The 15,106-nt window shown below is 42.5% G+C and overlaps 1 protein-coding gene across 1 annotated transcript; it reads right to left on the bottom strand.

The window, feature by feature from the left end:
• Positions 1 to 12,242: 12,242 nt before the first annotated feature.
• LOC115078448 (olfactory receptor 1019-like) lies at positions 12,243 to 13,178 on the bottom strand. The gene has a single exon (XM_029581361.1). The coding sequence runs from the start codon at positions 13,176 to 13,178 to the stop codon at positions 12,243 to 12,245; it is 936 nt and encodes a 311-aa protein (XP_029437221.1).
• Between the last annotated feature and the right edge of the window lie 1,928 nt (positions 13,179 to 15,106).

Below are 15,106 nucleotides of genomic sequence, written 5' to 3'. Positions count from 1 at the left end.
ACTAAAATAAACATAAAATACATAAATTTAGCTAAGTAGCTAGATAATTGCTAGCTAAAAAAAAAAAAAGAAATTATTAACTAAAAAATAATAATAATGGTAACATGCCATGGGTAATCAGAATAGGGAAGGTATAAGGGATGAAGCGGGGGAGGGGGGGGGTGGCAAATTATCGGATTAAAATATCCGAAGAAGAAAGCAGATGGGATGATTGGGTGGAAAGTTGAGGTAATATGTGTCTGATGGGTGAAATTTGAGGAGATGAGAACTTCATTTTTGATCGGGGAAATGCTTAGTGGGAGTATTAAATGCTTGTTGAAAAAAGAATGTTTTTAAAGCTTTTTTGAAGTGATAAGGATTTGATATTAAACGGAGAGGGTTGGGTAAAGAGTTCCAGAGAGATGGTCCCGCTACTGAAAAAGCTCTTTTCCTGGTAATATCTAATCTAGCCTGTCGTGGTGATGGAATGTCTAAGAGATTTTGAGTAAGTGATCTTAAATGTCGGGTGGGTTTGTAAATGCGGAGTAAGGTGCAAAGCTAGGTGGAGGAAGAGTTATAAATTAAGCTGTGAATGATTGAGAGTACTTTGTATTTTATCCTGTATTTTATGGGTAACCAGTGAAGAGATTGTAAGATAGGTGTAATGTGATTGCGAATGGAGGTACCGGATAATAAGCGAGCTGCACTATTTTGAACTAATTGTAGTGGGTGAATTGATGAATCAGATAGACCTAGATAAAGTGCATTACAATAGTCTAAACCAGAGAAGATAAGAGATTGAAGGACAGTTCTGAAATCACGATAGAAAAGAAGAGGATGAAGACGTTTCAGAAGTTGTAATTTATAGAATGATTTCTTTGTTAGGGAGGAAATTTGTTGTTTCATGGATAAGTCTGTATTTATAGTTACACCTAGATTTATGGCATGACAATTAATTGGGATGGTTGAACCATTGAAGGTAAAATGAGATGGTGGGCCTATAGAGGAGTCTGTAATGGATGTTAAGTGAACTAGTTCGGTTTTTGATGGATTTAATTTTAAGCGATTATGAGATAGCCAAGAGTTAATGGTGGATAGGTAGAGTGAGACTAATGATAGAGTATCGGACCAGGAAGTTTTGTAGGGGACAAGAAATTGAATGTCGTCTGCATAAATTTTGAATTGTAGGTTGAGTGAAGATAAAATATGACAAAGCGGAAGAAGATATATATTGAATAGTATGGGAGATAGTGATGATCCTTGGGGAACGCCGGATGGAATTGTGTAGGGAGTGGAGGATTGATGGTTGATATTAACTTGTTGAGGGCGATCTGTAAGAAAAGATGAAAACCAGCTTAATACTGTTCCAGTGATGCCTATTGCTTGTATACCTGAAATGAGAATTTGGTGATCGACCGTATCAAATGCTGCTGAAATATCTAAAAATACTATAATAATCTGTGTATGAATCAAATGCCCGAAATAATGTGTCAAAGGTAGATAGAAGAAGTGTTTCTGTAGAGTGTCCCTTTCTGAAGCCGTGCTGGTTAATGTGGAGAATGTTATTTTCGGATAGAAAGTCGGAAAGTTGACGTAAAACTGTAGATTCTATTAGTTTAGCTAGTGATGAGAGGGAGGCAATAGGTCTGTAGTTATTGAGATCGGCTGTACCTTTTGTTTTTGATTTTAGAATAGGTAAAATGGATGTTTTTTTCAGATTAGATGGAAATTGTCCTGTTTCTAACGATTGGTTAACTAGACTACTAAGAAAAGAGTATGCATGATGAGCAATAGCTTTGAAAAAGGCTCCTGAACAAGGATTGTAAGGTGAATTTGAGGGTTTTTGTTTGCTGATTATAGTTTGAATTGAACTGTCAGAGACCGGGGTAAATTCGGACCATTGATAATTAGGTTCTTTCTTGACACAGGTGGGTTAGGGCAGTTGTGAAAATTCTATGGAAATGTTGGTTACTTTTGTTTTAAAGTGATTGGCGATTTTATTGCAAAATATTGTATCATGATCTGCGAAGTTTTTGTTATGTGGAGTGATTAATGTTTTGACTATATTGAATAAAGTATTGGGATTTCCATTGGCTTTGGAGATTATCTTTCCATAATAGAGTTTTTTGGCTTGATTTATTTCTTTATAATAGTGTCGGAGGGTACATCGATATGCGTTTTTTGCTTCAGTTGTTCTTATATGTCGCCTGAGACTATTAACCAGGAGTATATAAATGTGCTGTATGACATCTTATTAGTGATGTACAAAGTCATGTAGAAATGTATATAGTTGTATAGTCTAATAAACCTATATATAAACCTATATATTTGTAAATTCTGCCAGCCTTGCTCACAGTTCCATTTCTTTTCCTGAGGTAAAGAGAGGGAAATCCAATCCACTAACACCTTCTTACCCAAGTGGAGGGACCAGGCACCAAGAATGTGAGGACTGACGGAGTCTGCCTAAGGGGGGCTCCAGCCAGGTCAGTCCTGGACCCAGGAATGCCCTGTGTTACAATAAGATATAGGCCGATGATAAAAATGTAAATAAATGTTTTAATATATAAATAAGATCCTGTGATGCTGGGGTACTTTGTGGGAGAGTCTGGGAGGTGACGCGTTTTGTGTGTGTTTTTTGTTTTTTTGACTTATCTCTCTCTCATCCCTCAGAACAGGAGCAGAACAGTTGTGTTCAGTCATAAGAACATAGGAACATGCCATACTGGGTCAGACCAAGGGTCCATCAAGCCCAGCATCCTGTTTCCAACAGTGGCCAAGCCAGGCCATAAGAACCTGGCAAGTACCCAAAAACTAAGTCTATTCCATGTTACCATTGCTAATGGCAGTGGCTATTCTCTAAGGGGTAGATTTTCAGACGAGCGCGAACAGCCTACTTTTGTTTGCGCTCCAGGCGCAAACAAAAGTACGCTGGATTTTAGTAGATACGCGCGTAGTCGCGCGTATCGGCTAAAATCCTGGATCGGCGCGCGCAAGGCTATCGATTTCGTATAGCCTGCGCGCGCTGAGCCGCACTGCCTACCCCCGTTCCCTCCTAGGCCGCTCCGAAATCGGAGCGGCCTAGAAGGGAACTTTCCTTTGCCCTCCCCTCACCTTCCCCTCCCTTCCCCTACCTAACCCACCCGCCCAGCCCTGTCTAAACCCCCATCCTACCTTTGTCGGGGGATTTACGCCTCCCGGAGGGAGGCGTAAATCCCCGCGCGCGAGCGGGACTCCTGCGCGCCGGGCCGCGACCTGGGGGCGGGTACGGAGGGCACGGCCACGCCCCCGGGCCGTAGCCACGCCCCCATACCCGCCCTCCAAACGCTGCCGACACGCCCCCGAAACGCCGCGATGACCGGGCCCGCCCCCGACACGCCCCCCTCCGAGAACCCCGGGACTTATGCGAGTCCCGGGGCTCTGCGCGCGCCGGGAGGCCTATGTAAAATAGGCTTCCCGGCGCGCAGGGTCCTGCTCGCGTAAATCCGCCCGGTTTTGGGCGGATTTACGCGAGCAGGGCTCTGAAAATCCGCCCCTAAGTGAACTTAATAGCAGGTAATGGACTTTTCCTCCAGAACTTATCCAATCCTTTTTTAAACACAGCTACACTAACTGCACTAACCACATCCTCTGGCAACAAATTCCAGAGTTTAATTGTGCGTTGAGTAAAAAAGAACTTTCTCCGATTAGTTTTAAATGTGCCCCATGCTAACTTCATGGAGTGCCCCCTAGTCTTTCTATTATTCGAAAGAGTAAATAACCGATTCACATCTACCCGTTCTAGACCTCTCATGATTTTAAACACCTCTATCATACCCCCCTCAGCCATCTCTTCTCCAAGCTGAACAGCCCTAACCTCTTTAGCCTTTCCTCATAGGGGAGCTGTTCCATTCCCTTTATCATCTTGGTAGCCCTTCTCTGTACCTTCTCCATTGCAATTATATCTTTTTTGAATTGCGGCGACCAGAATTGTACACAGTATTCAAGGTGCGGTCTCACCATGGAGCGATATAGAGCCATTATGATATTTTCTGTTTTAATCACCATGCCCTTTCTAATAATTCCCAACATTTTCTTTGCTTTTTTGACTGCCGCAGCACACTGAACCGACGATTTCAATGTGTTATCCACTATGACACCTAGATCTCTTTCTTGGGTTGTAGCACCTAATATGGAACCTAACATCATGTAACTATAGTATGGGTTATTTTTCCCTATATGCAACACTTTGCACTTATCCACATTAAATTTCATCTGCCATTTGGATGCCCAATTTTCCAGTCTCACACTTTTCCTTTTGTGATTTAACTACTCTGAACAATTTTGTGTCATCTGTAAATTTGATTATCTCACTCGTTGTATTTCTTTCCGGATCATTTATAAATATATAGAAAAGTAAGGGTCCCAATACAGATCCCTGAGGCACTCCACTGCCCACTCCCTTCCACTGAGAAAATTGTCCATTTAATCCTACTCTCTGTTTCCTGTCTTTTAGCCAGTTTGCAGTCCACGAAAGGACATCGCCACCTATCCCATGACTTTTTACTTTTCCTAGAAGCCTCTCATGAGGAACTTTGTCAAACGCCTTCTGAAAATCCAAGTATACTACATCTACCGGTTCACCTTTATCCACATGTTTATTAACTCCTTCAAAAAAGTGAAGCAGATTTGTGAGGCAAGACTTGCCCTGGGTAAAGCCATGCTGACTTTGTTCCATTAAACCATGTCTTTCTATATGTTCTGTGATTTTGATGTTTAGAACACTTTCCACTATTTTTCCTGGCACTGAAGTCAGGCTAACTGGTCTGTAGTTTCCCGGATCGCCCCTGGAGCCCTTTTTAAATATTGGGGTTACATTTGCTATCCTCCAGTCTTCAGGTACAATGGATGATTTTAATGATAGGTTACAAATTTTTACTAATAGGTCTGAAATTTCATTTTTTAGTTCCTTCAGAATTCTGGGGTGTATACCATCCGGTCCAGGTGATTTACTACTCTTCAGTTTGTCAATCAGGTCTACCACATCTTCTAGGTTCACCGTGATTTGGTTCAGTCCATCTGAATCATTACCCATGAAAACCTTCTCCAGTACTGTTACCTCCCCAACATCCTCTTCAGTAAACACCAAAGCAAAGAAATCATTTAATCTTTCCGCAATGGCCTTATCTTCTCTAATTGCCCCTTTAACCCCTCGATCATCTAACTCAGGCTTTCTGCTTCGGATATATTTAAAAAAGTTTTTACTGTGAGATTTTGCCTCTACAGCCAACTTCTTTTCAAATTCTCTCTTTAACTTTAACGTGCCAACGTTTATGCTTTATCCTATTTTCTTTTGTTGGATCTTTCTTCCAATATTTGAATGTAGATCTTTTGGCTAAAATAGCTTCTTTCACCTCCCCTTTTAACCATGCCGGTAATCGTTTTGCCTTCTTTCCACCTTTCTTTATGTGTCCTCCTGGCTCCTCCCATGGTGGCCTACACCAGGTACTTTGTGATATTCTGGGTCCTGCTCCTCCTCCAGCTTCTGGAAGAGATTATGTGGGCCTGTGAGCAGAGAATATTCAATAGCACTGGGTCACAGAAGGCTGAATCCTCCCAGCTGTAAGTTACCAAGGAAAGCCAGTCAAAAGGTTACTCACACAAAACTGTCAATATCAACCTCGGTATTACTAACAGAGAACTGTCTACCTTCCCCCATAGTAAGGACACCCCTGGAAAACAGGTTTTATTTTATTTTAATGTTACCTGGAAGTTTCAATTTTAACCTTTTATTCTTTATTCCTCCCCTGAGACGGGAAAGAAAACAGTTTACAATTTTTATAAAAATACAATTGTGAGATAATGAGTGGTATAATACACAAATAATAGTAACTCAAATGCAAAATCTGTAATATAGCTAACTACATCCCCTCTCTCAATAAGAGAGTATAAGGTGGTGTCTCATTAAAGAAATATAACATTCCCCCCCCCCCCCCCCCACACACACACACATATATAAAGGTCTACGTACTTCCATCCATCTGAGGTGGAGGTAGGCGTTAGTGACTGGGAGACCATTCTAACCAAGGTTCTGGATGATATTGCCCCAATTAAAGCTGTGCCATTTACATTGAATGATGAAGATAAGAGATGGATTAATCCTCTAGAGTAAGAGAAAAGTGTCATCATGATGATGATGAGTCGAACATGTCTGGCATAAACGTCGATCGAGCTCGCTCTTAGCTGCTTTCAAAAAGAAGATGTTTTAACATGAGACCTTGTTAGCTTCATCTAAGAAAGAATTTTATACAAAACAACAGATTGATGGGATTGGTTTTAACCCTACAGATTTGTTTGGGTTAGCAAAAAAAACTTACCAATGAGCCCTCCACATCTAAAAAAAAGGGAAGGAAACTGCCTCTTGTTCCATTTCTTGTAACAACTTTAAGGATTATTTGAAATCTAAGGACCATGATCTGCTAGGAAGTTTCCAATCAGTGCCTTCCTGGCACAACAATTCTTCCGATCCTTCCACAGCGCTATGGTCGGATTTAATCTCACCATGGCATCTGAAATTGCACAGGCTTTTCTACCCTAAACCCTTCATTCCTTCTTTAAATATCTGTAGGTGCCTTCTTTGAAGATCTCTAGAGATCTAATTGCCCCTGCCCTCAGTAACCTTGTCAATCTTTCTTTGTTGGAGGGCGTTGTGCCAGTTATTCTGAAGCAAACTGTTATAGACCATTCCTAAAAAAAATCAGGATTGGACCCTTCTATTCCACCCAATTACAGGCCAATTTCCTCTCTGTCTTTTCTTTCTAAATTGTTAGAAGCCATAGTACTGAGGCAATTAACTGAGTTTACTGAAGAACATCAAACTCTTGAACCCATTTTAGTTTGGTTTCAGGAAATCCCTTAGTACTGAGATTCTTATCTCTACTTGATAGCATTAGACGTGGTCTTGATAGTGGTCATAGCTACGTTTGGGTCATGCTAGATATTTCATATGCCTTTGATACCCTCGACCATAACATTCTTCTTTATCGGCTGAGGGAATGTGAGATTTCTGGAAGAGTTTTAACTCGGTTTACATCTTATCTGTCTACCCACTTTTCACAGGTTACAATGGGGGGGGGGGGGGGGGTGTCAGGGCTTTGCTTTATCCGCACTGCTATTTAGCAATTATTTAGCCCCAATTTGTAAAATTTTGATGTGATGGATATAGAATATATGTTGACGATATTCAGTTTTATATCAAAATAAGTCCCACTTGGGCTGACATAACGAGTGGTATTGGAATTTGCCTGTCATCCATTAAACAGCAGCTCCAACATAATAAACTCTCCTTAAAAATTTCAAAAACAGAATTTTTGGTATTTTAACGTTCTAATAGTTCTATTGCTCCTGCCAACATAGGCATAATTGGAAAATGAATGTTGTTCAGAACTATGTAAAAAGCCTTAGCATATGGATAGATTCTAAGTTATCCTTCCATCATCATATTAGGTCTGTGACCAGAAATGGCTTTTTCAAACTTAAAGTCTTACGGGGCCTAAAGAACCTGCTTGAGCTTCGATTTCAAACTGGTTGTCCAAGCATTAGTGCTCCCCAGCATAGACTATTGTAATGCCATATATCTTGGGCTTCCTGACCTGGCTATAAAACCTTTGCAATGTTTACTCAACTCCACGGCACCAAACGTTCCGATCACATCACTCCTACATACATCATCTTCAATGGCTGCTATTCGTTATAGAGTCCAATCTAAGAGGTGCTGACTCACAAACCTCTCAGTACCTCTTCTTATCCATGGATCAACTTTTTACTGTGAATCTACCAACCCAGCAGGAATCTCAGATCACAAGAAAAGGGTCTCCTTGAGGTTCCTATTGTGTGTACAACTAGGCTGTCAATCAAGAGAGACTGCCTTTTCGGTTGCAGCCCACACGCTGTGGAATTACATCCCCACGTCTTTGAGACTGATAGAGTGTTTAAAACAATTAAAACTGTGTTAAAAGCTTTTCTTGTTAAGCAAGCATTCACCTAAATTGTATTTGTAAATTTGATTTATGTCTATACTGACTTTTTGGTTGTTGATTTGTTGTATATATGATTTTTTGATGTTATGTTTTGTTTTAATGTTATATTATGTATGTATATTTTGTAAGCACTTAGAGCCTTTGCACAAAGTAATTAAGACATTTTAATAAAGTAAATTAAACTAAACTACATATATAAGCTCCCTATTATACGGGGAACCACTCCTTACTGGGATGTAAACAGGCTGCATTACAGGCATCAGTACTGAACATACAAACATTGCATCACTGGGGCTTGGCGCTCCTTTATTGATGACATCCTGAGAGGATGAGGCACTGACCAGACTCAGGAAGGCAGGAAGAGTCCCCACACTCTGGAAGAAGCCCGATGGCAAATCCCCACATCCACCCCTTGCCAGCCTCCAACATGTGGATGTGCCAATTCACTACAGATTCATTCATAAGTCCATTACAACTATCTATAAAGCCATCCATCATCTTGCCCCGCTCAACCTACAAATCCCATTCAGAAAACATACCTCCTCCAGACCCTTTAGAGAAGCTTATGGAGCATCACTACATGTTCCCCACACCAAAACCTCTCGACACATAACATTTAGAGACCGGGCTTTCTCTACAGCAGGACCATCCCTATGGAACTCCATTCCACCGGATCTTCGGCAAGAACCGCGCCTTCTAACATTTGTAAAAAGGCTTAAGACGTGGTTGTTTAAACAAGCCATTCCAGACCCCAACTGAATCTCAATTCAACGACAACCACAGTCAGACATTCCTAGAACATTGTAAATAATGGCTCTTTCTGTTAAATTCCTTTAGTCTTTCCTTCTTCACCCAGTTTTGAACATCCCTGTTTTATTGTAACTTCAGAGTTTCTCTTCACTTGTTACAGTTTTTTAGTTTATTTTCATTTTACACCCCCTGTTAAATGTAAACCAGCATGATGTGATTTTTATCTTGAATGCCGGTATAGAAAAACGCTAAATAAAATAAATAAATAAATAAAAATGTGGTCTGTGGGCTTGGCTCATCTCTGCTAATTCTCATCCATTGCTGAGTGCATGGTGATGGGGTGGGATGTACAAGGATCCTTCTCTGCCTTTGTTCAACTGGCGCAGGCGGGTCTGGGGATTGCCCTCCTCCTTGCAGACCTACCCTGTTGCTCTGTGGCCCTCTATGTTCTCCTTCTCCTCTGTGCTTCCATCCTGAGGAGAAACAGGACTGGGATCTGCACCTGGAGCCTTCATTCTCTGCTACATAGGCATTTTTCTTATGTGTTATATCTGTTCCCTCCCAAAAATTAAATACAATCCATATAAAACAAAAGTCTACAAACTAACATAGCACCGAATGTAAAGTAAGAAGTTATGCAGCTGGATAAGCAATCAGTGGCTACGAGACTGCTCGTCAATTACTACGCTCAGTGCACTTCTTAGGCAAGAGAACTCATTACAGAGATGCTAAGGACAGTACATCACCAGGAGAGAAGGTCAATGGAAGAGTAGAAAATGCTGAAATAAAATAAACTACTATGGCAGACATCACACAATATTTACTAGACTCAAACCTTATTTTTGGAACCAACGAACACAACAATAATGATATATAATACGTTAGATTATTGGAATTTTTCAAATTATGATAGTCAGTACCGATTCACAGTTCTATAATGATTTTTTCATAATTGTAATTTCATATGAGTGCTCAAGTGACTCTCATACCATCCCACGAACTTTTTGGCATATCTGCTCTCAAGCCGCATTAGGGATCATCTTTAATCATTGGTCCGGTCCTGGACCGCGACGAAGTAACACTCACGTTCGCGAGGCTAAACCAAAGTGTAACCGAAGACACTCTGGCACACAAATACAGTCAGAGGAGTTCCTGAAGCAGCACAGGACGCGAAACGTGCACGTCGAACTGCACTCTGAACTGCACTTTGAATTCTCCTGGAAGGGTTGCACACTCCATGAACAGTGATCCCCGAAAGGAAAGTATTTCTGCCTTAAACGTTTTATTTAAAAGAAAATTAAACAAACAAAAAGTAAAAAATCAAAAAGCATATGGGTGAAGTAGTGACCAATGATTAAAGATGATCCCTAATGCGGCTTGAGAGCAGATATGCCAAAAAGTTCGTGGGATGGTATGAGAGTCACTTGAGCACTCATATGAAATTACAATTATGAAAAAATCATTATAGAACTGTGAATCGGTACTGACTATCATAATTTGAAAAATTCCAATAATCTAACATATTGGGGTAGATTTTCAAAAAGGGCGCCCTCGCGTACTTTTGTAGGCGCATCAGGCGCAAACAAAAGTACGCTGGATTTTAGCAGATACGCGCATAGCCGCGCATATCTGCTAAAATCCTGGATTGGCGCGCGCAAGGCTACCGATTTCATGTAGCCGGCGAGTGCCGAGCCGCGCAGCCTACCTCCGTTCCCTCCGAGGCCGCTCCGAAATCGGAGCGGCCTCGGAGGGAATTCGCTAACGCCCTCCCCTCACCTTCCCCTCCCTTCCTCTACCTAACCCACCCCCCCGGCCCTGTCTAAAACCCCCCTCTACCTTTGTTGGGGGATTTACGCCTCCCAGAGGGAGAAGTAAATCCCCGTGCGCCAGCGAGCCGCTGGCGCGCCTAGACGCAACCCGGGGGTGGTTCCGGAGGGCGCGGCCATGCCCCGGACCAAAACCATGCCCCCGGGCCCGCCCCCGAAACGCCGCGTCCCGCCCCGAAAACGGCGAACCGCTCGGCCCTGCCGCCGACACGCCCCCGACACGCCCCCTCGGAAAACCCCGGGACTTACGCGAGTCCCGGGGCTCTGCGCGCGCCGGCAGGCCTATGTAAAATAGGCGCACCGGCGCGCAAGGCCCTGCTCGCGTAAATCCGGGCGGATTTACGCGAGCAGGGCTCTTAAAATCCGCCCCATTATATATTATTATTAGACATCACACAATATCATATTCACATATGTAGCTAGTCTGATCATTGCAGTGACAGCCCTAGAGCAGAGCCTATGCATCAGGACTCCTTCTAGTACCCTGTATCATGGACCTTGAATGTCAGCCTTAAGCAATGACCACTACTCCCTCCGCCCAGGGAGCTGTGAATGCTACCTCTATAGCACCCTCAGTCCCAGATGACCTAGGGAACGGAAGAGCTGACGTAGAGATCTAACTGGGAAACATCCACCTGGCACAGAACTGTCACTGAGCTAACGGGCTGACCCACAACTGAAGCCGTAATGCATAAACTCATTTGTGATTGACATTTCAGCTAGACTCACTAATGAAGGCATTGAAGGGGATGAGTTCTAGCAGTAATTATTCTGGCACCCCGCTGGTCACTTTCCCTTCACCAGGGACCTCACTGACCACCACTCTGTGAGGTGCAACAATTTGGGTCTCAAATTCCACGTATGACAGAAATACAGAATATGAAGCTGCTCCCTGGCTAATAAGATTCTCATTTCCATGTGCCCTCAATAAGAGAGAGATTGAATGCTTGGGTAATGAATTACACCCTGGTCCACTTTGTCTCCCTGTCAGCTATGGCTTTCTGCTTTCGTAAACACTGAACATGTTCCTCTGATCCTTGGAAAACCAGATTTCCTATAAAGGCTCCTGGACCTGTGCAAACATGTTCATTCCAGAAGCCTCTACCTTGAATCCGACACCGGGTGTCATCCCTTAAGAAGTGACCAAGACTCCCTCACCCAGGACGCTGTGACTGCTGCCTCTATAGCAATCCCAGCCCCAATCAATCCGGGCAGCAGAACAGCAGACTTGGAGATCAAACTGGAAAACATTCACATGGCACAGGACTGCCACTGAGCCAAAGGACCAAGCCACAAATTGAAGTTTCAATGAATAAATTACACACTGTATTTTTTTTTATGGGCAATTCAACGAGCCTCTGAAATGAAGCCATTGATGAAGACTGGACCAAGCATGGATCCTACAGGCATCCTGCTGGTGACTATCCCATCACCATGGACCCCACTGACCTCTCTATGGGGCCCATGATGAAGGGAAAATGATTCAAAGAGCAAGACTTTGAATCTCAGCTTCCACGCAGCACTGAAATATGCAATAAGATGCGGCTCATCCATGTGGCTTAATAAAACAGAGATTTAGTGCATGGGTAATGAATTAACACCTGTGCCTCTTTGTCTCATTGTCATCTACGAGGTTCCATGTTTATAAACGCACAACATTTTCCTCTGATTCTTAGCAATCCAATTTAGTAATAAAAACCTTTCTTAGTGCTCCTTTTACCTCTCTGTTTTTCAGGCTGTAAATGAGGGGGTTAAACATGGAAATTAAAACATTATACAGCACAGCAAAGAGCTTGTTTAGATCCAGTGACTGCATGGATGTTGGTCTCATATACAAGCACATTATAGTCCCATAGAAGAGAATAACGACCGTGAGGTGGGAGGAGCAGGTGGAGAAGGCTTTGTGTCTCCCCTCCGTGGAACGGATCCTCAGGATGGTGGAGATGATGTAGACGTAAGATGTCAGGGTTGTCATGAAGCAGGGAAATGGTACCAAAGAACCAACAATATAGGTCACACTTTCAACAGGCTGTGTCCTGCTGCACGACAGCGCCAGCAGTGCTGAGGGGTCACAGAAGAAATGGTTAATCTCGTTTGATCTACAATAAGAGAAATGTGATATAAGGACAGTATGTATCACTGGATCTAAAAACCCAAAGATCCAGGTCCCTGCAGCCATCAGTACACAGAGTCTCTGATTTATAATAACAGCATAGCGCAGGGGGTGACAGATCGCCACATAGCGGTCATAAGCCATGGCTGCAAGAAGGAAAAATTCTACAGATGCCAGGACCAGAAAAAAATGCATCTGTGTAAAACACCCAACTGCAGAAATCCTCTGATGCTTCCTTAAGAAGATGTCCAGCAGTTTGGGGAGGGTGACTGAGGTGGAGGAGATATCGAGGAAGGACAAGTTACAGAGGAAAAAGTACATGGGGGTGTGCAGGCGAGGGTCCAGGCATGTCAGGGCTATAATAGTGAGGTTCCCCATCAGGATGATCAGGTAAATCAGTAAGAACAGAATGAAAAGGGGAATTTGAAGGTCTGGATACTCAGGAAAGCCCAGAATGATGAATTCTGTCACTGTGGTGAGATTTTCCTCTTCCATGGGATTCTGGGAAGAAGGCAGACAGAGAATTGAAAGACATTACTAGATATCCAGCTCAGTCTGAGCACACAAGGGGTGACGCTATGAAGGCTTTTATTTGCTGTCACCTTCAGAATAATTTTCCCAATTAGATAAGTATATGAATAATGAGAACAGCTCACCCAATTAAAATTTCTTGAAAAGATGCACATTTGCATAAGTATTTAGTGAGGATAAAGCTGAAGGTGGACAGAGCCTAGGGGAACACGATGGACATTGTGGTATGGTAAAGGAGAAAATGGGGAGCATCAAAGTAGCGAGGGGCTGATGAGCAAGAGGGCAGGTGGGAATGGTTTGATTGCCCCCATGCAGTGCAGTTTTGTAGCTTTTAGATTGCCCCAGTAGAAAGGGCATTGCTGTGAGGACATTGCTGGGTCAGATGTTTGCGTACTGCATGTTACAGACAACCAGGCATGAGAAGAGATGAGAAAAATCACAGAGCCATGCAGAATCTCTTCAGAAATGCATCCCTGGATTACTTTAATTAAATTCCTGTAATGAACGGAGCAGCCCTGCAGCCTCCAGACTAGACTGGGACTCAGAGTGCTGGGCAGACTGGGATTGGAAATGCTGACGTTACAGCTCTCAATATAACTTTAGCAGCACACATAAAGCAGTCCTTGTGCTTCTGCCTCCTCCTCATCACCGTCCATATCAGTTCATTCCTGCTCTCATCAGTCCTCACCCAGGCTGTCCTCATTCCCCTTCCTTCATTAATGTAACCTGATTAGCAGTGCTCTGTCTCCATTCCTGACTGCTGCTGCCGCCAGAATATTTTTACAATTTCAGGGCTCTAAGTTAGTTTTCCTCTTTCCTAGAATTCTTCTGCTACCATCAAATATCCCAAATATTCCACTTAGCCTTGTGCTGCACTGCTCCTTCCCTGTCTCAGTCCTCATCCAGTCCTGTTTATCTTATTCCCCCATGCCCTGCACGCAACACAGTACGTATACACAGAGAATAAATTGTACATACAATCTTTAAATGCAATGTATATATGGACTTTATTAATATCACAAAATATATGACATTCTATCTCAACAATTAAAAACTTACTAACCACAAAGGAGCATCCAAACACTCACATTCATACCACTTTAAAACCTATAGCACCTGTAAACAATTCAGTGGATACAGAGTATAATTGCTACTGACATTATTTGTTATAAGGTGTTGAAGAATATTAGTGTAAAAAAACATTTGTATAAAGCAATAAGTGTATTTTTGGGTCACTATGTTTACAAGTGCTATAGGTTTTAAAGTGGTATGGATGTGAGTGTTTGGATGCTCTTTTGTGGTTAGTAAGTTTTTAATTGTTTAGATAGAATGTCATATATTTTCTGATATTAATAAAGTCTATCTATACATTGCATTTAAAGATTGTATGTACAATTTATTCTCTGTGTATACGTACTGATCAGAAAGGTAGAGGATAATTTTATAATGTCCCTGTGTGTTTTTTACCTGCACACAACACAGGCATCACTCCTGTCTGCTGCTCTGATTGCTAAAGCTGTTCTTCCTCTGTGACTTCTCCCTCTGTGCTCCTGACTACCAGATCACCTTCTCTCCTAGCCAAGCACCTCTTCCCACTCCCAAATCCTCATCAGAAATCCTTTACCTGTTACAGCCCTCTGCACCTTCCTCTCTACAACTATTACACACTGCCCCCCACTGAACTGCATTCCCTCCCATATGTGACTTCCCTTTCACTGGTTGCTTCCTTGACTTTGTAAGCTATTATGGATGGGGACCTTCTACCACCATCTGCACCTTTTGGTCAGTCTGTGCATTACCCCATTGTCTTGCATTATTGCGTTTTGCACACAGTGCTCTAGATGACACAATTCTCTTCATATATTATAACAATGCTAACACAAGTTCTTAAA

The sequence above is a fragment of the Rhinatrema bivittatum genome, chromosome 16 (genome assembly GCF_901001135.1).
Source record: "Rhinatrema bivittatum chromosome 16, aRhiBiv1.1, whole genome shotgun sequence".
Classification (NCBI taxonomy): domain Eukaryota; kingdom Metazoa; phylum Chordata; class Amphibia; order Gymnophiona; family Rhinatrematidae; genus Rhinatrema; species Rhinatrema bivittatum.
The sequence above is the reverse complement of the archived record's forward strand: the minus strand, read 5'-3'. Positions and strand labels throughout refer to the sequence as shown.

Coding starts and splice junctions, on each gene's coding strand:
- LOC115078448 (XM_029581361.1), bottom strand. CDS start 13,178: ATGGAAGAGGAAAATCTCACCACAGTGACAGAATTCATCATTCTGGGC.